We start from the raw sequence: 22471 nt of genomic DNA, 5'->3' as shown, positions 1-22471 counted from the left end.
TTTTTATAACCATTGTTTTCTAGCTACCCCACAATGTAATGCCAAATCATTTTCAAAGGTACTTAAAAGATAGTTATACTCCAACAGTAAAATATACCCCCATGATCCATACATTCATTAAATACTTTACATTATCTTCCAGACTGTACCTAATCCGTTGGGTATAAAAAGGTGGCTCGGCTTGGCATGGTGGCTCATGCCTATAGTCCCAGCACTCTGGGAGGCCATGGTGGGTGGATCATGAGGTCAGGAGTTAGAGAACAGCCTGGCCACCAGGATGAAATCCCATCTCTACTAAAAATACAAAAAAAATTAGCCGGGCATGGGGGCAGACGCCTATAATCCCAGCTGCAATGGAGGCTGAGGCAGGAGAACTGCTTAAGCTTGGAGGCAGAAGATGAAGGGAACCGAGATCATGCCATTGCACTTCAGCCTAGGTGACAGAGTGAGACTCTGTCCCCCCCACAAAAAAAGGTGGCTCATGTTCTTTGTGGGTTTTAATTTGTATGAGGCTGATTCTCTTTTTGATGCTTTTAGCCACAAGTGTTTTCCCTTCTGTGACATTTTTATTAATATTACTTTTGAATTATCTGACTTCCGCCATTTTTCTATTGAATTGTATTTATTTTTTATTTCACAAATTATAATTGCAGCGACATCCTAAAAAAAAAAAGAAAAAACCTTAGTCTTCTTTGAACAAGTTGTAAGTTTTCCTTTTTCCACATTTCTGCCCATTCATAATCTTTATACAACACTAATATCATTTTGAGTTGTGCTCTGCTTAATATGATGTCACGTTACGACAAGTCTTCATAATTATAAGATAGCTCCGCATTATCCACTGAGTGGTGTCCTGTGCTTAGAGTGGTGTCCAAGAGGGACTTGTTACCTGCCACTACTGGACACTATGAAAGCTTCAGTACTTTTGCTGCACTGCTGCTATATGTATCTCTAATCAAATAGCCCCCTCTCTTTCTAGGGGGAGGCTCCATCTGGATACATTCATAGAAATGAGATGACTGGGTCCAAAGAAAAATTCCTATAGTCCTATAAAACTGTTTTAGCCTGCTAGCACTGTGTTCCACGGACCCCAAGGATAGGGTGGGATCATTCTCTTATTGGTTCGTATTAATTCTTCATACATCTCATGCTAATCCTTTGTCAGTTACATGCACAGTAAAAGTCTTTTCCAAGCTTGTGGCTTGTTCTTTCACTTACTTTTTTTCTTTTTTTTTTTTTTTTTGAGACGGAGTTTCACTCGTTACCCAGGCTGGAGTGCAATGGTGCGATCTCGGCTCACCGCAACCTCCGCCTCCTGGGTTCAGGCAATTCTCCTGCCTCAGCCTCCTGAGTAGCTGGGATTACAGGCACGCACCACCATGCCCAGCTAATTTTTTGTATTTTTAGTAGAGACGGGATTTCACCATGTTGACCAGGATGGTCTTGATCTCTTGACCTCGTGATCCACCCACCTCGGCCTCCCAAAGTGCTGGGATTACAGGCTTGAGCCACCGCGCCCAGCCTCACTTACTTTTAATAAATAGAAATTCTTAATTTTAGAAATAGTTCCCTCCTTGCAGTCATAAAGTTATCTGCCTGTATTTTCTTCTACTACTGGGTTCCCTAAGTCCTTAATCCATCTGAAATAGATTTGCATGGGGTATAAATTAGTAATGCTATCTCTGTCTTTTTCCATATATGTGTTTTATACATATGTATGGTTTGTTTCTGGGCTCTCTGTTCTGTTCAACTTTTGTATACTACATTGATAAAATAAACCTAAAGGAATTAAGATGACTTTATAAGTTTCCATATCTAGAGGAAAAGTTCTTTTCCATGGATGTCTTGGGTCTTCTGAGACCACTGTTCCCTTATTTTAGAATTAGTTTATCAAGTTTCCCAAAAATCACTTTGAACATGATATTTAGGTTTTTCTTAATGTCCCATAATAAAGACTTAACATTTTCTTTCTTTTTTTTTTTTTAATTCACTGCAACCTCCGCCACCCAGGTTCCAGTGATTCTCCTACCTCAGCCTCCCAATTAGCTGGACAGCAGGCCTGTGCCACCACACCAGGCTGATTTTTATGTTTTTTAGTAGAGATGGGATTTCACCATATTGACCAGGGTGGTCTCAAACTCCTGGCCTCAAGTGATCTGTCCATCTCAGCCTCCCAAAATGCTGGAGTTACAGGGATGAGCCACTGCGCCCAGCCTAGTCTTACCATTTTTTGCCTGTATGTCCCATACATCTTCTCTAAGATTTCCAGAAACACTCTTTTTTACTGTTATTGTTAATAACATCTTTTTGTAAAATTTTGTTTGTGGGTTGCGAATTGATATGCAATTAACTTTTGTATATTAGATCCAGCCATCTTATTATAAACTCTTATTAAATCATGACCTTGTGTTCAAATGTAAAAGTCTGTTACAAATGGAAAGACATTCCTAATAAACTATAATAATTTAATTCAATCTCTGCTTGATGCCAGTTTATTATCAGAAGAAAAGTCTTCCCGGGGTTAAAAGCACGTAGAAATGGGTCCCTGTGACTAGAGAAAACCACACCAGAAAACTTTGTAGTATATCACATTGTGATTCTTTTCCATAGTCACTCCAAGTATCTGTCAGAGTCTGTTAATCTCAAAGCTTCATGCCTTTATGCTTTAACCACACAATGACTGTACTATCAGCAAGACTTTTAAAACTGATTTTCAGATCCCTTCTCTGCTCCTAATGGATCTAAGCAACTGTAAAAAGATAAACAGATCTCCGAAAGAAAAGGTATAACATGAATTTAAAAAGTATAAGTCATCTCATTCATTTCAACTCGGACCTCATTTGAATGGAGGCTGTACAGAGATTTAAAAAAGCCAGTTGTGCCTTTGAATGGATCTGATCTTGGCCTTGAACCATTAACAAAGATTTTTTACTAATGTCAATGACTATGGGTGAGAGAAGATAAACATCTACTCTACAGATAATAAACTCAGATCAAGGATACAAAGTGAAATTTCACAATATAAACTATAAAAAATAGCTAGAACATTGTAAGAATACTAATGCTTGTCTACCACCAGTTGAAAGCTTTTTTATTAATGCCTATATAGTCCTCTAAACATTTCTGGAAAAATGTATTTGACTAGTTCAAAATTTGTACTTGTTTAACAGGATATACATGACATACGTAAGTTTCGTTCAGATCTACAATAAAATATGGCATAGAAAACTTGCTAAGTTCTTTCTAAAACAATGTATAGGATATTAGGATGTTTTATAAAGGGTTTTAATCTAGCTATAAGCATAAGTGCAATTTTAATTTCAACCTAAACGAGTTCCTCCAATTTCTATAGTATCTGCAAAATTCCATCTCTGGTTTCTGAACTGGTCCATTATTACAAAAGGAATAGGACACCTTAAACCCCACCTAAAATTGTACATAAGGCCAGCAAGCAAATTCAAAGAACATTAAGGACACAGATTGCTTTATCCTTCCCTAGAGAATATCACAAAGTGGCAGAAGAAATAAAAGGATGCAAGTCTACAATTCTGACAAGTGGTAGAGACCACAATTATAAAGTCAATGAATGAAAACAGGTAAAAATCAGTGATGCACATGTAAGAACCCTTGCCTTACCAGTTTGCTGTGAAGCATCTACCAGAAGTACAATTTTTGATCGACTATCAGGACCTGCTGCATTTGTTTCTTTCTGAGTAGCCACATTTTTCACCATGGGCCTTTTGCTTTTTATATGCTGTTGTAAAAGCTGTTGCTGATTAAAAAAAAAAAAATTCAATGTATGAAACATTATAAAATACACATCTATTACAAAACACATGTAAGTGTATTTTCAAAATGGCTCCCATGAGGAAATAGTATTAGGGTTTCATGAAATATCTGCAGCAAAGCATAACAGGCTAACCAATGTATTATACACACTTTCAAATAACAACACACTATGATTAATAAATGAATTCATTTTTAATTGCTATTTGTATTCTTTATCTTCTCAGTCAAAAAATAATAGCAGGGGTATACTAATATCATACAAGGGGTTGTAAATTTCTTTAAAAGGGTAGTATCTTATACGAAAGTGAAATTTTAGTTTCAGAAGAGCAATGACATGAAAAATGATTTCTACTTCAGAGTTCAGAAAGAAAATACAAAAAAGCTGATCCCGGCAGACCACAGTGGTTCACACCTATAATCCCAAACTCCTGGGCTCCTGGGCTGGAAGATCACCTGAGGTCAGGAGTTTGGGACCAGCATGGGCAACATAGAGAGATCCCCATCTCCACCAAAAAAAAAAAAAAAATTAGCCTGGTGTGGTGGCTCATGCCTATAATCCCGGCTATGCGGGAGGCTGAAGTGAGAGGATCACTTGAGCCTGGAAAGTGTCAGAAAAAAAAAAAAAAAGACAAATACAGCGGGAGTCCTAGCTACCCAAGAAGATGAGACAGGAGGATCACTTGAGCCTAGAAATTTGAGATTACTGTGAGCTATGAATGCGCCACTGTACTCCAGCCCAGTTGACAGAGCGACAGTCTGCCAATCGATCAATATTAAAAAACTGATCTCTTCCTTTACTTTTAAAAATGTAACTATTCATCATTTAATAGCAACCTACACAACAGAAATCAGAATTTAACTTCTTGAACTTCCTAAACTGAAGTGCTGAAAATGTATTCTGAGAAATCATGTTCCTTCAACCTCTGGACATTATATACTATCATCTTATTTCTAACACGTTTTTTCATTCTGAGTTCCCAAAAGGATATTCCTTGACCAAGAACCGTTCCATGAACAAAAACTAAAAGCTTTTCAAAGCAACCTCTGCTGCTTGTATCTCAATTTTTACAAATTATATGAGGAGGTAACAAAGACTTCACTGAAGAAGGTGGGCTAATGGAATCTAGGGAAAGCATCAACGCCTGGATGATATACTCGTAAGGTATGTCTAAGAAGTCCCTCTTCTATCAGCTCAAAAGTGCTAACTAGAAACATGTTTTTTCTGCTCATTAGCTTTGACAATAAGGCTTCAACTGTAAAATGGCCTTTTAAGTTAAAAAGTTAACTAAAATTAAACCTTAATTCTCTTGTGATTCAAAGCCTTCATTTCTTTTTCTTTCTTTTTTTCTTTTTTACTTAGTCAAAAGGCTGGTACTGAATAAAAGTGGTTCCACATATTTACCTTTCATTTTCTTCAGTCTAGGAGACTCTTGTTTATATAAAAGCAAAGCACCTCTTAAATAACAAAGTGCTATTCCTACTAAAAATTCACAGATTCGAAACAATAAAGTTGAAGGGATCTCATGAATCACCAATGTTCTTTTCCATAATGTCTACTGCTAACTTTTAAAAGACTGAAAATATATCTTTTGGGTGGTTTTTTTTTTGTTTTTTTTTTTGCAACAGGGTGTCACTCTGTCACCCAGGCTAGAGTGTAGTGGTGCTATCTCAGCTCACTGCAGTCTTGATCTCCTGGGCTCGTGGTTTTCCCACCTCAGCCTCCCAAGTAGCTGGAGCTACAGGCATGCACTAACATACCTAGCTAATTTTTGTATTTTTTGTAGAGATGAGGTTTTGTCACGTTGCCCAGACTGGTCTCAGACTCCTGGGCTAAAGTGACCCACTTGCCTCAGCCTCCCAAAGCACTGGGATTATAGGTGTGAGCCACTGCACCTGGCCAACTGAAATATCTTTAAGTGCATTAGCCATTCAACACAGCTAGCACAAAATCCACAATAACCACTTATAAATGCTGGTGTCACCAGGCAATTTTTATCACTAAATAAAATAATTTGTAAATATGTGTGCCTTATGTGAAACTCTCTTAAGGAACATGAAAATGACTACAAATCATATCACAATCAAGAACGAGGAATAAACAAAACAAAGAAAGTTATCTTAATAATTACACAACCTTTATCATTTTATAACAGTGAACAATATAGTTTATAGTAAATTCAGCATTAACGGTCAATCAATTCAAGTAGCAAATTACTTATACCAATATAAGTAATATCAAATTTAAAAGCCAACCGAAACTAGACACTTACTTTTGGTACCACTGTTCCTCTGTTACTGTTTCTGCTTCGATGGCTGGACAACGGGAAGACCTGTCCAAGCTGACTTGGACGCTCAGTGCATTCTGTGGTAATAGCATTTACAGTATTTGCAGCCTGAAAGGTGTTTGAGTAAGGTGTAGGAAAAGGATGATAGAAACCCATAACCTGAGCACATGGTGCTGGCATCAGCTGATAATATGTATACTCTGTAGAAACCGGTGGCTGAGCAGATATAATGGGGTAGGCAAAGTATGGTCCAGTAGGGTTTGGATTCGGTTGTTGCCATCGTATATCATTGTTATATAAAGGAAACTGTCTGCAAAACCAAATCAAAAAAGAACAAATCTATTGACAAGTCTAAAAATACTACTAAAGCAAAATCTCTTAACTCATTAAAAGACAAAACAGTGCAGAACAGTGGCTTCATGATAATTTTGGGGAAGGAGACAAAACTAACATCACCTTATACATTTCTTTGCTGTAATCAGAGATCATTATGCTCATGTAGTAACAATTTAAACAACAGTATAAACAAACCCAACCTGATGGTTTTACAGTATTCCACATACCACTAGTATTTGTAACTTCACCTTCAACCTTCCTCAAGGTACTTCTGCCTAAAAGTCAAACACCTAGCTACTGGGATCTACCAACAATGGCAGTCCGAAGTTCCCATTCAAGGACAATTGTCACAGCCTTCTGTAAAGAACAGTTAAGGTGACCATTGTGTAAGGTGATCTATACATAGGGTGATTTAATTCCTTCACCTCTCATTCTTCAGCTCAATCCCAGAGCCTCCTACTCTTCCTCTCATACTCCCCTAATCACTTGGCCAAGTCCAGCTCTTTTCCTGGCTCCCCTCCTGGCAATAGAAGCAGGCTCTAAGTCCAAGTGAAAGAAGAGAAGAGGCAAGTCTGCCCACTAACATTGCCAGCCTTGGAGCTTCTTCTAATGCAATTCAAATAAAACACTAGCAAAATTCTTCCTGTCCCAGCACCCCCTTACCAAAGGTTCCTGCTGATCAATATGGGGTCCTAGGGAGTACGGAGTTGAAGCACAGAGCTTTTCCTCATTACTCTCACGACAAAGCAAAATAGTTCACTGTCATATTCCTAAAAATATTTTTTAAATAATCTGTTGACTTGTTTATTCATTACAATTCATAACAATTCACAAAAGTTATTTGGTAAATAAAGAAAACCAATTAAGTTTATCATACTGTATACCTGGCCATTTTTTCAAATAGAAAAATATTACTATTAAATTTAGTTTAATGAATCAGCTTGCACATTATCCAATATAGACAAGGATATTTAATATAATGCTAACTTCAATTGAAAATGATTCCTTAGTTTCTACTATTTGTCCAACCCTCAAGACTATTAAGAGTCTCAGAATATTAACTTGAATAATTAGTATTTGAGAAAGTAGCTGAATGACCTTATATACCATACATCCACAATTTCTCAAAGAATGTGCACTGGTACACTAGTATGCAACAATGGTTTACAGATGTGTGGAAATATTGATTGCCTCAGCCCTCAGGGATGACAGAGCCTACAGCCAGTCACCAGCTGCCTCATCCATTTATAGTCGTAGACAAACAAAATTTTCTGTATGACATAACTTGAAAAAGGCTGAAAGTACTTTTATACAGCAATAAAATAAACATAAATTTAAACTAACATTTGAGTCTAGAAATATAAATATATGCTAACCATGACAGCTTCAAAGTTAAGGACTATTGCTTGGTATTTTCTTCTTACACCAGAGACTGTCTTGGCAACTATGAGATTAGATGTTTAATCTCATAAAAAGGTTTTTGTTCACTTCTGAATATTTTATTTCTTCTTCGAGCTGACTTACTTTAAATAAATTTCAATGACTTACTGAAGGAGACATAGCCTAAGAATTCGGTTCTCTCTTAGAAAAAATGAGAAACGAATCCATGTTAACAATTTCCGAATTTCTGTACCATTTTATTTACTCCTCTTAATAAGAGAAATGGTTAATGTCTAAAAGTTGCAAAAGGAAAATATTAAGTGTACTTTGTCAACTTTTATAGCCACCCCCACAAAAAATAAAAATAAACAAATTACCTATTGGACTGGTTTTCCTGCACAAATGGGTAACAAGTAATCAGGTAGCTGGGAATTGGAGTTGGTTCTACACCAGAAACACTTCCATTATCATTTGGGAGAGCCATAGGGATCATAAATGTATCAGGACTCTTCTTCTGGGGAATAAATGGCTCTACCTCAGCCGACAGCTTGACATTCTTCAAAGAGAAGGTAGAATACATTAATAACAAACAAGCAAGGAACTTAATACAAATTCAGAACTCAACAACAGAAGAGTCAGTTTTTATAAACAGTAATTAGCTCTCTTCTCAGCATTCCTAAAACATCCAAAAGGAAGAGCAATGTCACTTTTAAAATAACTGAAGAATGATCAAGTTACTTAGACAAAGCCATCAAATAAGGAAAATAAATAAACTGTTACATTTCAATGTAATTAAAACTGTTAAAAACAATCAAGAGAACACAGATGCATACCTCAGTGACTAAAAATAAAGTTGGCAGTAAGAAATGTAGCTCTTCAGACAAAACAATGTGTTTTTAACTCATTTTGTTAGGGGGAAAAATCAAACAAAATTCTGAAGGGTAATTATTACTCTATATTTGTTTCCATAGTCTTAAAAATTGTCTATGTTCACTTCTGGAAATTAGTATCATTAAATTAAAAGAAAAGAAAACGTCTAAGATGAAAAAATACTTAAGAAGAAAAAAATTTCACAATTAAACTGGGGAAAATATGAGTACTTCAGTTTCCCAGTACACATCTGAGTAAACTAAAGTAATCCAAGGTATGTAATCCATTTTAGCTTACTTAAAGTTTAACATAACAGGCAAAAACATCTTCAAACTCTAATGATACAAGCTAGTACTGTTCATTCTGTGATATTCATTAGAACCCAGGCTTAACTTATATAAGACACAATATATCAAACCAATAAATGTTAGAGCAATAATGCAAAGATAATGGAAGCTTGCTTTATAAAGTTCACATATATGCGTAAGAAAAGAAACTGGGTGGGGCAGGGGCAAAAAAAAGATAAAAAGAAACTGAAATCACATTTTAACTGTACTAAAAATGTAATTTTTAGGATTTCTTTTTTTTTTTTTTTTTTGAGACAGGGTCTCACTCTGTCACAGGGTGGAGTTGGGGTGGGGTGCAGTGGTGTGATCATGGCTCATTGCAGCCTCAATCTCTTGGACTCAAGTGATTCTCCCGTCTGTCTCTGAAGTCATGGGGATTACAGGCACACATCATCATGCCCAGCAAACTTTTTAATGTAGAGATGGGGTTTTGCCATGTTTCCCAGGCTGGTCTTGAACTTCTGGGCTAAACTGATCCTTCCACCTTGGCCTCCCAAAGTGCTGGGATTACAGGCATGAGCCTGGCCAGGGTTTCTTTTAAAATTCAGAAAGTCCTTTTCGGCATATGATAAACTCACTGAGCAGTTTTATAAATCTGAGCTAGTAGACATTCAGGTTTTTTTTTTTTTTCAGGAAGGTACATGGGTACATCAAATTATCAGTCTTAACCATACTAATTATAAATAAATAATTTTAAAATAATACTTTTCCTGACCTCTCCCCACCAAAAAATGTCAACTCATAAATGACTTTGGTAGCAACAAATTCAAATTCTTGCTCAGGTCAAAAGTTGCAAACAATTTTTACACCCCACTTCATTTGTACTTTATAAAAAAAAAGTTTTATAAACTTAGGCAACCTACTATTTACAGGGTATTATGTATAATTTAAAACTAATGTCTGTATATATACACAGTATGTGCTTTTAAATATTAAAGTTTGTATTGGTTTCTGTTCTAAGAGCAATTCTAGATATCAGAGTTCAACAATAAAACTCAGAAACACTAAAATGATCCTTTGTTTTTAGAAAAAAAAAAAAAAGAGAGAGAGAGAGAGAAGCTGCAATAGTCAACAGCTGCACAAACAGAAGATGTCACTAGTAGGAACAGACTGGCAAACTTTCTCCTATAGCTACAACTCTGTAAGGTTTCAAAAGCTGTTTATTGTGACTTTGGGGCCTTCAGTAATATACATCAAAATGTAGCATCTGTTGTTCTCAGCAATGAAAAGCAGTGATCCAAACCATTCTTTTAAGATCCCAAACTATTCTAAAAAGTCCACATAATAAAGCCCACATAGATAACATGTTAAATAAATAATAAATTCTGGCAATATTTTAATTATATTAGTATAGAAATCAAAGAACTATGTCTTGAATAGTGAATAACAAAATGTATGAAAAACTAGACTAGTTATATTATAGAATGTTATTTCTCAGTTTGAATTTCTCTGTTTAGTCTCTCTACTTTTACCAAGATCTATTTTTTTAGGAATTAAAAACTTCATAGCAGGGAGTTGTCTTCATAAAGGAAATAAATATGGAATAAATGTATGTACACTACACTTAACAAAGTCTAATCATTCTTGTATTATTTCACAAAAAAGCACAACTATCTATATAGTAAAATTATCTTCGTCTTTCAGAATTTTCCAAATTAACGAAAAAAATCAGTCTCAGAATCATCTTTGTAAAAATATTTAACCAGTTTCATGCTCATTTTTTGTGTATATTAAGGCAAATGTCTTTAAATAAAATGCTTTTGACAAAAATAATCTATAAAACTCAAGAATCCGTCAGAGTATGAAACAAAAATATTATTTAAAAGATATTATTAGATAAATGCATTCAGATCATTGAGAGCCTATATAATTCAACAAACATGCATTGAGTATACATTATGGAAAGAGCACTGTGCTACACTGGGTTAGGGAAAATGGGCAAACATTACTACAAAGGAATGCATCGGCAGAAAATGTACACTAAATTCCTCAGAGATGGAACTTCCAGATGAATGCAAATAATTTTCCCAGATCAAGCAATAGAAAACTGACACCCACTTAAAATCAAAACTGAAGCTGGAACATAACGAGACACTCTCCCACTGTGAAACTCCAGAGTATGTACCACCCACCCAAAAAACATGACCATGGAAACCCTCCATATTCTTTCTATGTTAAGGTAAAAATAGGATATCTCAAACTTTATTTTATATCTCATGGCAAAAGATAACATAAATGTCCTCTGAAGGGACAAAATGATTAATGCTCAAGAGATAACTACTAGCTGTGATGTTTTCTGATTAAAATGCCAAAACAAACCACAGTACTTGTATGTGTAAGTTTTGCAGACTCCAGACAATAATGAGGAAGAAAAATCAAAATATTTAACTTATATTCTGCCCATACTGGGCAGAATGCTTTGCTACCCATACTTCCCTTTTTTTTCCAAATCTTAATGTTTGTTAAATCTGATGGTTACTTTAAAAAAACAGCTTTCTAGATTTAATATTAGTTTCTGAATTATCTATTACTTTGTTTTTAAATTATATTCTCTCTCTTGATTTGATGGAGTTTCTCCTCTAACTTCCTGCTTTGGATGCTTAATTTTTATTTTCCTGGTAAACTGTTTAATCATGAAGGCATTTATGACTATGCATTTGCCTCAGAGCATGGCTTCAGCCACATCCCAAAGGTTTTAGTTTTTTTGTTTTTCTTTTAGAGACAGGGTCCCACTATGTTGTCCAAGCTCGAGTACAGTGGCTATTCACAGGTGTGATCTCACTACTGATCAGCACCAGAGTTTCTACATGCTCCATTTCTGACCTGGGCCAGTTCACCCTTCCTTAGGCAACCTGGAGTTTTCCCACTCCAGAGAGGTCATCACATTGATGCTGCACTTAGTGCAGACACCTGATCCATATAGCACACTACAGTCCAGAACACCTGGCTAGGGTCCAGCGATGCCCCTGCCTTAGCCTCCTTAGCAGCTGGGACTACAGGTATATACAACCATGCTGGGCCCCATTGGTTTTTCGTATGTGGTATTTTACTATTAATACATTTTCAATAACCTATCATTCTATTTTTCTAAGAGTTCAATAACCTATCATTCTATTTTTCTAACTCTTATTTCTAAGAGTTTGTGCTCGAAAATGACCTAAGAGCTTGAAAACATCTTTTTGGCCAGGTGTGGTGGTTCACGCCTGTAATCCCACCACTTTGGGAGGCTGCTGTGGGTGGATCACCTGCGGTCAGAAGTTCAAGAACAGCCTGGCCAACATGGTGAAACCCCGTCTCTACTAAAAATACAAAAATTAGCTGGGTATGGTGGTGCACACCTGTAATCCCAGCTACTCGGAAGGATGAGGCAGGAGAATCGCTTGAACCAGGGAGGCAGAGGTTGCAGTAAGCCAAGATAGTGCCATTGCATTCCAGCCTGGGTGACAGAATGAGACTCCATCTCAAAAAAAAAAACAAAAAACAAAAAACAAAAAAACTTTTAAAATTTCCAAATGATATTTTCCTTAAATTTGAATATGTATATATTAATGCTTTATTTTTATTATAAACATATTATTTTTTAAGTCTGGCAAGACAAGTCATTTACTTATATCCTTACGTAAGGGCCAACTATAAGTATTACTGAATAACAAACATTTTAAGATAACTTATTCAGAATACATTTCATTTGGGGTACTGACATTATTAAAAGTTTATAAATTATTTAAAGGAAACAATGAAAAGCCAGACAATCTGTATCCTTACTGGTAAAAAGCATGTTGCATGAACTAGTATGTATTCATTAGTTTTTCCAAAAATTAAAGACATCAATAACCAGTAATTTTGTATAGTCTTTTAAAAGAACTATTTAATGCTAATGTACTAAAAATTAAGCCAACATTTATTTGTGATAACAGAGACTGTAAACCTCACGTGTTCTGTCACTTCTAAGCCCATTGTTTATTTTTTAAGATCTCAATGAATTTTGTAAAAATACAAGCAGTAAGTCTTTATAAACAAAATGAACTCCATGATTTATTCTTCGCATCTCTTTATGCAAGCTTTTTTTGTTTTTAGGGGAAAAAATGCCTTATATACCAAGCAACGCATCTTCTTAGAACATCTAAGTCTGGCAGTTAAAATTAAGCTAGCTTTTTAGATATACAGAGAATACCCTACACAGAAGAGAGTGCTGACAGAGGATACTCCTGAGATTTTCTTCTAGTTGTAACATTCTTTCAAATGATCATTACTGCAATTAAGATTATCCATCTAGCATTGTATTCCTAGCAACTTTTTATCATCTTGATCAGCACACATCCAATTTACCTTTTCTATAAAAAGATTTTATGTATCAAAAAAAGGTAATTCACAAGAACATGAATGCCTTCAGGCAAAAAAAAAACTTTTTTTTTTTAAAGTTACACTTGTAAAGTACACAAGCATTTAATTAGGTTAAGATAAAATGCAGAAAGTCTATTAAGTACTATTTTTTAAAAATCAAACTTCTATAAATTGCGAACTACTACGATACTATAATAAGTAAGTTTCAATGCTGTAGGGATTCAGAGAAATTGAGTATGTCAACACTGGTCTAAAGGGACAAAAAAGTTATTTGAGGAAAAATGGAAATTGGCATGTATTACATATACTTTTCAATGACTTTTACCTACCTAAATTCACTTCAATAGCAGAAATACAAAAGTATAGTCCAAATATCCTGGAAAAGCCATTACATGACTTTATGGTATAAAGAATCAAAAATTCCACAAAATTGAGAAATCTCAGTCCCTAATCTACCATTAAGTTAATGGTTCTTAGCCATCCTTTGAGAATATGATGAAAATAATGGAGTCTTGCCCTAGAAAAAGGCATATAATGAAGCACACTCCTTCCAGGTCATTCATGGACCCTTGAATTAACTGCCTATCACATAAACTAGGCGAAGACATCACTTTTCTAGAACTATTTTCTGAGTGTATAGGGAAGTGGAGGATTTTCAAATTATTCTTTCATTTAGGGTTAGGTTGGGGAAGAGGTAAGAGGTACTGAAAGGAAAAAAAAAGTCAACAGAAAACCTTCTTCCATGTTTTTTCCCTAGTTCTTAAATTTCTACAAGGTTTTAATAGGTCGTGGACTTTGGAAAAATGTGGGGTGAAAGAGGAAAAGGCTCTCTAGTTTAAATAATTTGCTCACAGCACTTGCTGCTAAGATAATCACAAACAGCTATGCTAAAAATTACCATCTAACTAGTTAATTATATTTCCTCTAGGATGAAAGGAACTAAGTATACATAAGGTAGCATTACTGGTTTTAGTTCTGGCACCCTGGTGAAGGAACAAAAATTTAACCCTTTCATTAATAACACACATACAAGGAAATGATTCAAGGAAAATTCATATTCATTTGTCAGGCTTTGAAATCTCACGTATTTTTGATAGATGTCTTCAAAAACGTTTTTAAACTAGATATAGGCTGTATACAGAATACTCTAGGTCACATAAACGCCTACGTGTATTTGCCAAGAGGCTCCACATCAATTTCGCTTTGGTAATTCCATGTATTGCTTTATGAAACTCATTTGTGTCTTCAGAGTTACATTCACATAAAGCTTTTCTTTAAAAAAAAAAAAAAAAGTGTGTAAAAACAAGTATACACAACTAGGAAGCTGTGCTTTGCCTGCTAAGAGTCCGATTTCAAAATACAAACCGGCTTCAACTACATATAGGCATATATATACAGGAATTTGGGAAATCTTATCTCATTAATTCAGGTGCTAGTTATCCATGCGTAAATTTTATAGACAAAAATTACTAGCCCCTCTTCTTTCGTCATCTAATCATCAATGAGGGAAGAGAGAGTCAATAAACTTGGACTTCAAATTAAGTCCTTTCGCAGAGATCTTAAGAGTGGAAAATACTGGGGGGAAAACTATTGTTTTCGACTATTTTTAACAATGTCGTTATCCCTGCCTCCCAGCACCTACTAGCATGGATAATCAGAAATTTGATGCAATTAAAAGCAAAACAGAACACTAAAGGGACTACTTTGCGAATATGAAAACGGTTTCGAAAATAAGCCTATGCTTTACACCCTTAAAATAGAAGCTAGCTTTAAAAAAAAAACACTAATTACAGTTCTTTGCAAAATCACTGGATAAAAGGACAAGGGGAAATCGCAATATCGTTTCTTAAAAGAAACACCTCCGTAAAACCACTGCAAAAACAATGCTTAGCTCAACTGACATAGATCTGAAAGGCCCGTGGCTTCCCTTCATCTGTAGTTACCACACATTCTCTCAGCCTTTCTGGGTGAGAAGCCTTCAAACGCCTTTCTACCTCGAAAACACATTCCACAGCTGAAAAGAATGGGGGAAGGGAGAGACTGCTGGAAGTTATAAGCCCTCCTCGCAGGAGAGCACAGACAACTTGGAGCCTTTTGACCCCTTCACCAAGCCGGGGAGGAGCGGCAACGGCGAGCCCCCCAGTCTGGGAAGTAATCAGGGCTGGAAAAGCCCCCGCGTCCCAGACAACAATGAAGGAGAGCCGGGAGCAGCTAGGCTCCCAGGCGAGGGGGTCTGCGACTGCAGGAACCTGAAGACTCCGGCCGCTGGGTCCCCACGTTCGAAGACCTGGGCCTGGCCTGGGAGGGAGCGGCGACCCCAACCCCCGGTCGGCGGGCCCAACCCTAGCCTGCGTACCTGCTCCGTGGGGGCTCGGTCCATGGCGCCTGCAGAGCCGCAACGGGCCCGCGCTAGTCGATGTAAACAGCGCCTCGGGCCGCTTTCTCCATGGCCCCCCGCTCGGGTCCAGACTGGGTTCCGGACCTCCGCCCCTATCTAGCTGGCCGCGACACCGATTCGGCTACGCCACTGTTCGAGGAGGCGGCTCCAACTCCGAGAGGAGGAGGAGGTGGTGGCAGCCTCGGGGAGGGATCATCTGGGACGGAAGCCGAGAAGGGCCTGAATGGACGGGAGGCGTAGTTAGAAATGGAGGCGCATGGAAGGGAACGGAGTAGGGAGGAGGCAGAGAGGGGCAGTGGGCGGAGTGACAGGAAATGGCCTCAGCCAGGGTAGCAGGAACCTGGGCTGGCCTAGAAGCTGAGGCCCGGTGGAGACGCTTAGGAGCAGGTGCCCCGAAGTGCACTCCATTCCGGAGACTGTTAAACGAGAAGTGTCAGACCACTTGGGACCCAGGTCACCCTGGACCTCAAAGACCTCTTCAGGATCTGAAACTACCTCTTAGTGATGTTGAAAGAGCTTTTATCTGCCCACTGTACATCTGCTCCTTCCTTATGTTACGCAAATAAAGGGAGTCATGACTATAAAGGAATGAGAATATTCTGAAAATAATGGAGTCTTGCCCTAGAAAAATGCATATGTAAAACGCATACACAAAATGACTGTTAGAAGCCCTGCTAGGAAGTGCCCCACAAATATTTATTGATTAGTTAATTCATTGTCCGGGTTCATGTTCACCTCTAGACTTATATCCAGGCTAATCTCGCCCATCTCAGAACTCCTAATTCTATGCAGGATCTGTACCAAATAACACCACCCAGCAGGTAATTATTTTATCTTCAGATCCTTAGCTCCTTAAGGGCAGAGACTGTCTTCAAACTGGACACTACTATTAGCATGGCAAATTCCTTCTAGACATCTCCTCAGACACACCCTCCAACACACACACCCTCGGTGAAGATTCAAACAACCGCAAATAGAAATATTTTGGGGAAAAAAGAAATAAGTGCAACAATAAAATACAAATAATACAATTTAGCAACTGTTTACAAAGCATTTACATTGTATTAGGTATTATAACTAATCTAGAGATGATTTAAAGTATATTGGAGGGTATGCATAGATTATATGCACATACTACAACATTTTATATAAGGATATTTAGCACTCAGGGATTTGGGTATCAGCAGGGATCCTGGAGCCAATATCCACCTCGAATACCTAGGAACAGCTGTATAAGCTAAATTACACTTAAGTGAAGGAAGAGAGTTGAGATGGCTGCTGTTTGGGGCACTGGTGTGGAGATCCACAGCTAGGAATGGGAAAGAGATTTTAAGAAATTTGCTTTGTCATGCTTCAGGAGACATCAGTAAAGACTAATTGCCTTTTTAGTTTAGGTTATTAGTCTGGTTATTAGACTCCAATATGAGACTTATGTGAAGGCCCCTTGCTGTACTTATGTTGGTACAAATTGGGTATCTCTAATTGGAAAATTTGAAATCCCAAACCCTTCTGAATTCCAAATGCTCCAAAATTAGAAACTTCTTGAGCACAGACCTGACGCTTAAGGGTAATGTTCATTGGAACATTTCAGATTTTGAATTTTCAGATTAGAGATGCTCAACCAGTAAATATAATGCATATCTTCCAAAATCCAAAATCTGAAACACTTAAGGCTTTCAAGCATGTCAGATAAGGGACATTCAACCTGTATCGTATATTGATCTGCTGAAAGGAGCTATATTGTGTCAGCAAGACTTGCATCAAGGCTGGCAATAGAAACAATTTGAAAGGAGAAACATGTATATTTACCCACTTATATTTACATTTTAAATATATTTAATTTTAGTAACTCTTCTGCCTCCTCAAATTTAATATAAATGCATGTGTATTTAAATTGCAAGTGTATGAACATTTGTATATGAACATTTGTACATATATGTGCAGTTAACATAATGTTAATTCCTAGTGCCTCTCACACACCTAGTTGGGATTCAGTGAACGCTGAATGAATTTAGGGTTGGTTACTCAGAAAAACTAAGTTATTTATAAGGAATAGTTATGTAAACTAACAGATGACCGTCCTCCTTCACAACTGAAAAATAAAATAACTGAATTTTCAGATTGTCTTTCTACTGGTGGTCTATAGCCATAATATACCCTCATCTGAGTAAAAAGGTAAGAGAAAGGCACTCATAAAAATACTATAGTATTTCTGCTTTTCTTCCTTCTTCTGAGGAATGATCTGAGGAAATTTAAATATAGGATTCCCAAGGATCTTTCCACATTATGGGATTTTTATGACTGTGAAATTGTTTTCATTGAGAATCTTCTATGTACAAGACATTCCTTAAAATTATAAGAACAGAATGATAAGAATTATAAGAAAAATGTCACAATGCCTTTCTCATTTAATATAATCTTAAAAAAGATGGCAATAGCTAATAAATAAAAAATTAAAATCTGTGAAAAAAGAAGTCATTTTAAAAATACTACATTTTACAGATGATATAAATGAATGCAAATTAATTATTTTATTCATCAATAAATATTTAATGTATGAGGTACTATGCTAAATACTAGAGATACAGCAGTTAATGAGACACGAGACCATGCTTGTCTTGTGGGCAAGACATGCATAGAACAAGTGAGATGGGTGTCATGAAAAAGGAAGTACAATAGGTGCTGCCATGGTAAGGGATGGAAGGACAGGGAAGGGATATCTGAATAAATAGCATCTACACAAAGACCTGAAGGGTGAGTAGGAGTTATGATCAGTAAAGGAGAAGTGGGAAAATTGTTTCAAGAAGAGTATATGGCATATGTTAGCACTCTGAGGAAAGAGAAAATTCAGCCTTTAGTACTCACACAGGCTCATCCTTTGAGATGAGGGTTCAGAATGTGAGGGATAATCCAATAGATGAAGGCCTCTGAGAAGCGTGGAGGGGACGGGTTACAAATACCAGGGGAAGAAATAGGCCTTTGATGGGAGTAGGGGCATGTTATCTACTATAACGGAGGAAAGGAAGAAAAGATCGATGTGGGTGCAGATTCGATACATTTATAAGTTTCATGCTGAAAGTTGAGGGAATGTCTGTGTAATGTCTTCTGTTTTCTCAGTGATGTAGGAGGCAAGGTTACCTGCTTACAATAAAGGGAGGTAGTGTTGTGATGACCAGGCACTTGTCAAAACTCAGCAAACAGATAGTTAAGATAAGTACATATCATTTTATGTACATGTTACATCAAAAGAGAAAACTATAATCAAATACTGAATTCTAGTTTTAACAAATGCATACACCTATGTAATTCAAATCTCTATCAAGACATAGAATGTCACCATTACCTCCAGTGACATTTAAAACTTCTCTACTTACATTAAATTCTTTGTCTTCTACATTGTTGTTACTCTTACTACCTATATCAAAGCCTAGCATGCAGCAGGTGACCAATAATATTTACCGAATAAATGAACTGTAATATTATATTAAATCAGGATTCTTTCATCCAGGGTTGGGGTTTTGTTAGGGATGTACATTTTATTCAAGGAGCAGGATTCATTAGGGTGCAAGGAGAATGTTATTGTTTATTTTTCTGTTCCTTCAAATTCTCTGAAGACTATTTCTTTTTCTACCTTGGATGAAATCTCATGACGGTCACACAAACTTTATTTCACGTCAAAACTTCTCATTTTCCCCAGTTCAGTCCTACTTCAGGCTGGAAGCCTGTGGTGTAGGGTGTGGCTTTGTCCACTGAGTTTTGTTTTCTACCTTTCAATTTATCTCCACCTCCTCTACCTCAACTACTCTCTGATTAGGCTTTTAGACTTCTCCAGGTTTGGACTATGAAGGGGAGGATGGCAGAGCTTCTCAGATGTTTAATTGCTATGACATGCAGGAAAATCATCTCAAAGCAATCATTTCTGACCCTATCGTCAGACCTTAGGCTTCTGAGGGTTTAAATCTCAGCTTGATCACTTTGGGGAACAGCAAGGCAGCCTTATTTGCTGGATGCCCTTTTAAAATGGCTTCAGGCAGAATTCCTGGGATCCCATTAATCCCTGGGGTCATTTTGTAATTCTTGATTTATCACGTCACTATCTCTCCCTCCCTCCCTTTATCCAACTATTAATTTGTCTTATTTTTGGTAAATGTCAAAGTTGATTGCAGACTTCAGTACACTTTGCCCTGGGAAAAATTCATATAGCTACAATAGGCAAAAATGCAGATCGTTCCCACTGTCTCTCTCAGGTCTCTGTAACCTACCACACTCCAGGCAGCATGTATCTGGTTCTCCAAGTGTTTCCCAGAAAGCTTCTCTCACATAGCTTGAGGTAAGAGAAAGCATCTCCTTTTGTCCATGGGAGGTGTGGATATGTATAAGGTATACAAAACAGTACACTTCATGAGTCATTTTATTAGTCTGTTTTCACGCTGCTGATAAAGACATAACCAAGACTGGGCAATTTACAAAGGAAAGAGGTTTAATGGACTTACAGTTCCACCTGGGTGGGGAGGCCTCACAATCACAGAGAAGGTGAAAGGCATTTCTCACGTCCTGGCAGACAAGAGAAGAGAATGAGAGCCAAACAAAAGGTGTTTCCCTTTATAAAATAATCAGATCTCATGATGGGGGAAACCATATCCATAATTCAGCTATCTCCCACTGGGTCCCTCCCACACATGATGGAATTATGGGAGCTACAATTCAAGATGAGATGTGGGTGAGGATCCAGTGGGAGATAACTGAATTATGAAAAACAGCACGGCAGCCTTATTTACTGGATTCCCATTTTAAATGGCTTCAGGCAACCATATCATTCCACCCCAGCCACTCCCAAATCTCATGTTCTCACTTTTCAAAACCAATCATGCCTTCCCAACTGTTCTCCAAAGTCTTAAATCATTTCAGCATTAACTCAGAAGCTCAGAGTCCAAAGTCTCATCTGAGACAAGGCAAGTCCCTTGGCCTATGAGCCTGTAAAATCAAAAGCAAATTAGTTACCTCCTAGATACAATGGGGATACATGCATTGGGTAAATACACCCATTCAAAATGGGAGAAGCTGGCCAAAGCAAAGGGGCTACCGGCCCCATGCAAGTCTGAAATCTAGCAGGGCAGTCAAATCTTGAAGCTCCAAACCGATCTCCTTTGACTCCATGTCTCACATCCAGGTCATGCCGATACAAGAGGTGGATTCCCATAGTCTTGGGCAGCTCTGCCCCTGTTGCTTTATGGGTACAGCCTCCTTCCCAGCTGCTTTCATGGGCTGGCGTTATGTCTGCAGCTTTTCCAGGCACACAGTGCAAGCTGCTGGTGGATCTACCATTCTGGGGTCTGGAGAATGGTAGTACTCTTCTCACAGCTCCACTAGGCAGTGCCTCAGTGGGGACTCTGTGTGAGGGCACCCACCCCACATTTCCCTACCACACTGCTCTAACAGAGGTTCTCCATGAGTGCCCTGCCACTGCAGCAAACTTCTGCCTGGACATCCAGGCATTTCCATACATCCTCTGAAATCTAGGTCTAGGTTCCCAAACCTCGGTTCTTGACTCCTGTGCACCCACAGGTTCAATACCACATGGAAGCTGTCAAATCTTGGGGCTTACACCCTCTGAAGCCACAGCTTTAGCTGTACCTTTGTCCCTTTTAGCCACGGTAGAGTGGCTGGGACGCAGGGCAAAAAGTCCCTAGGAGGGAGAAGTGGACTATATTAGATGACTGGACACTGAAGAGGTGATATCTGATGTGAGATTTGAGAAATACAAAAAGATAGGGGAAAGACAAGGAAAAGTCCCACGAGTGGAAAGTCTTAAATTGTAGAAACAGAAAAGAGAGCGAGACCTGTGTGAATAGTGAATAGTCGGAGGGGGTGAGTAGTATGGACAATAGATAGAATGGAAGATTAGACCAAGCCAGATTTTGTACAAATTTGCAAGCCATGGTAAAGAATTTAGATTTAACTTTAAGTCAAAAACCCATTTAGAGAATTTTAATGAAGTGCACTGAATTCACACTTTGTCAGAATGCTGAATCGCCAAATGTTAAAATTAGTACTTCTGGGATATAAAAACACAGCTAAATGACTATTTAAAAATTGGATTATTATTACAATTTTATTATTAAAAGATTTAGCAGTGTTAAAAGGGAAACTTTAGAGAAAATAAATTTAAGAATTTAATTAAGCAAGTAATGATTTGCCAACTGAGCAGGTCCCCAGAACCGGAAGAGGCTCAGAGAGACTCTAGGTCTGCCACATGATCCAATCATACTTACAGAAAGTAAAGTACAGAAAATAGAAGTGGGGTACAGAAACAGCTGGATTAGTTACAGCTTGGTACTTGTCTTATTTGAACACAGTTTGAACAGTTGGCCACCTATGATTGGCTGAAACTGCACGATTAGTACAAGAGTAAGTTATAGTCTGTTTACATGTCCAGTTAGGTGACAGTTCACTATATGTGTAAAGAGGCAGCTTTAACTTAATTTAACAATTCATCCTTTTAGGCATTGATGTCAAGGGTTAGAGCAGAGAGAATTTCCTTATTAGAATCTCTTGTTTTCAGGAGAAAAAAAACTGATCTGTTTTGGAATCTATCTGCTTCTGTCACGTTTCACTTTGATTATGCAGCATTTAGTATGAGTGAGTTCTTGCTGGTTTGCTCTGGTCTGTTGGCGCCTACTGCAATAGCTCTGTCTAGAACAATGGCCTCCCATAATTTTGAT

General features: G+C 37.5%; 1 protein-coding gene across 2 annotated transcripts in view; it reads right to left on the bottom strand.

Annotated features, from left to right (window-relative positions):
* The window catches only part of SECISBP2L (SECIS binding protein 2 like), a 56859-nt gene extending 40867 nt beyond the window's left edge, over positions 1-15992 (bottom strand). For both annotated transcript variants that reach the window (XM_017544958.1, XM_017544962.2), the window contains exons 1-4: positions 15708-15992; positions 8168-8346; positions 6060-6384; positions 3637-3772 (exon numbers count right to left, since the gene is read on the bottom strand). In XM_017544958.1, coding sequence (XP_017400447.1) covers positions 3637-3772; positions 6060-6384; positions 8168-8346; positions 15708-15731 — 664 coding nt within the window. In that variant the 5' untranslated portion in view covers positions 15732-15992. The remainder of the gene's footprint in view (positions 1-3636; positions 3773-6059; positions 6385-8167; positions 8347-15707) is intronic.
* Positions 15993-22471: the final 6479 nt, after the last annotated feature.

Source organism: Cebus imitator, unplaced genomic scaffold (assembly GCF_001604975.1).
Source record: "Cebus imitator isolate Cc_AM_T3 unplaced genomic scaffold, Cebus_imitator-1.0 Scaffold9, whole genome shotgun sequence".
Lineage (NCBI taxonomy): Eukaryota > Metazoa > Chordata > Mammalia > Primates > Cebidae > Cebus > Cebus imitator.
The sequence above is the reverse complement of the archived record's forward strand: the minus strand, read 5'-3'. Positions and strand labels throughout refer to the sequence as shown.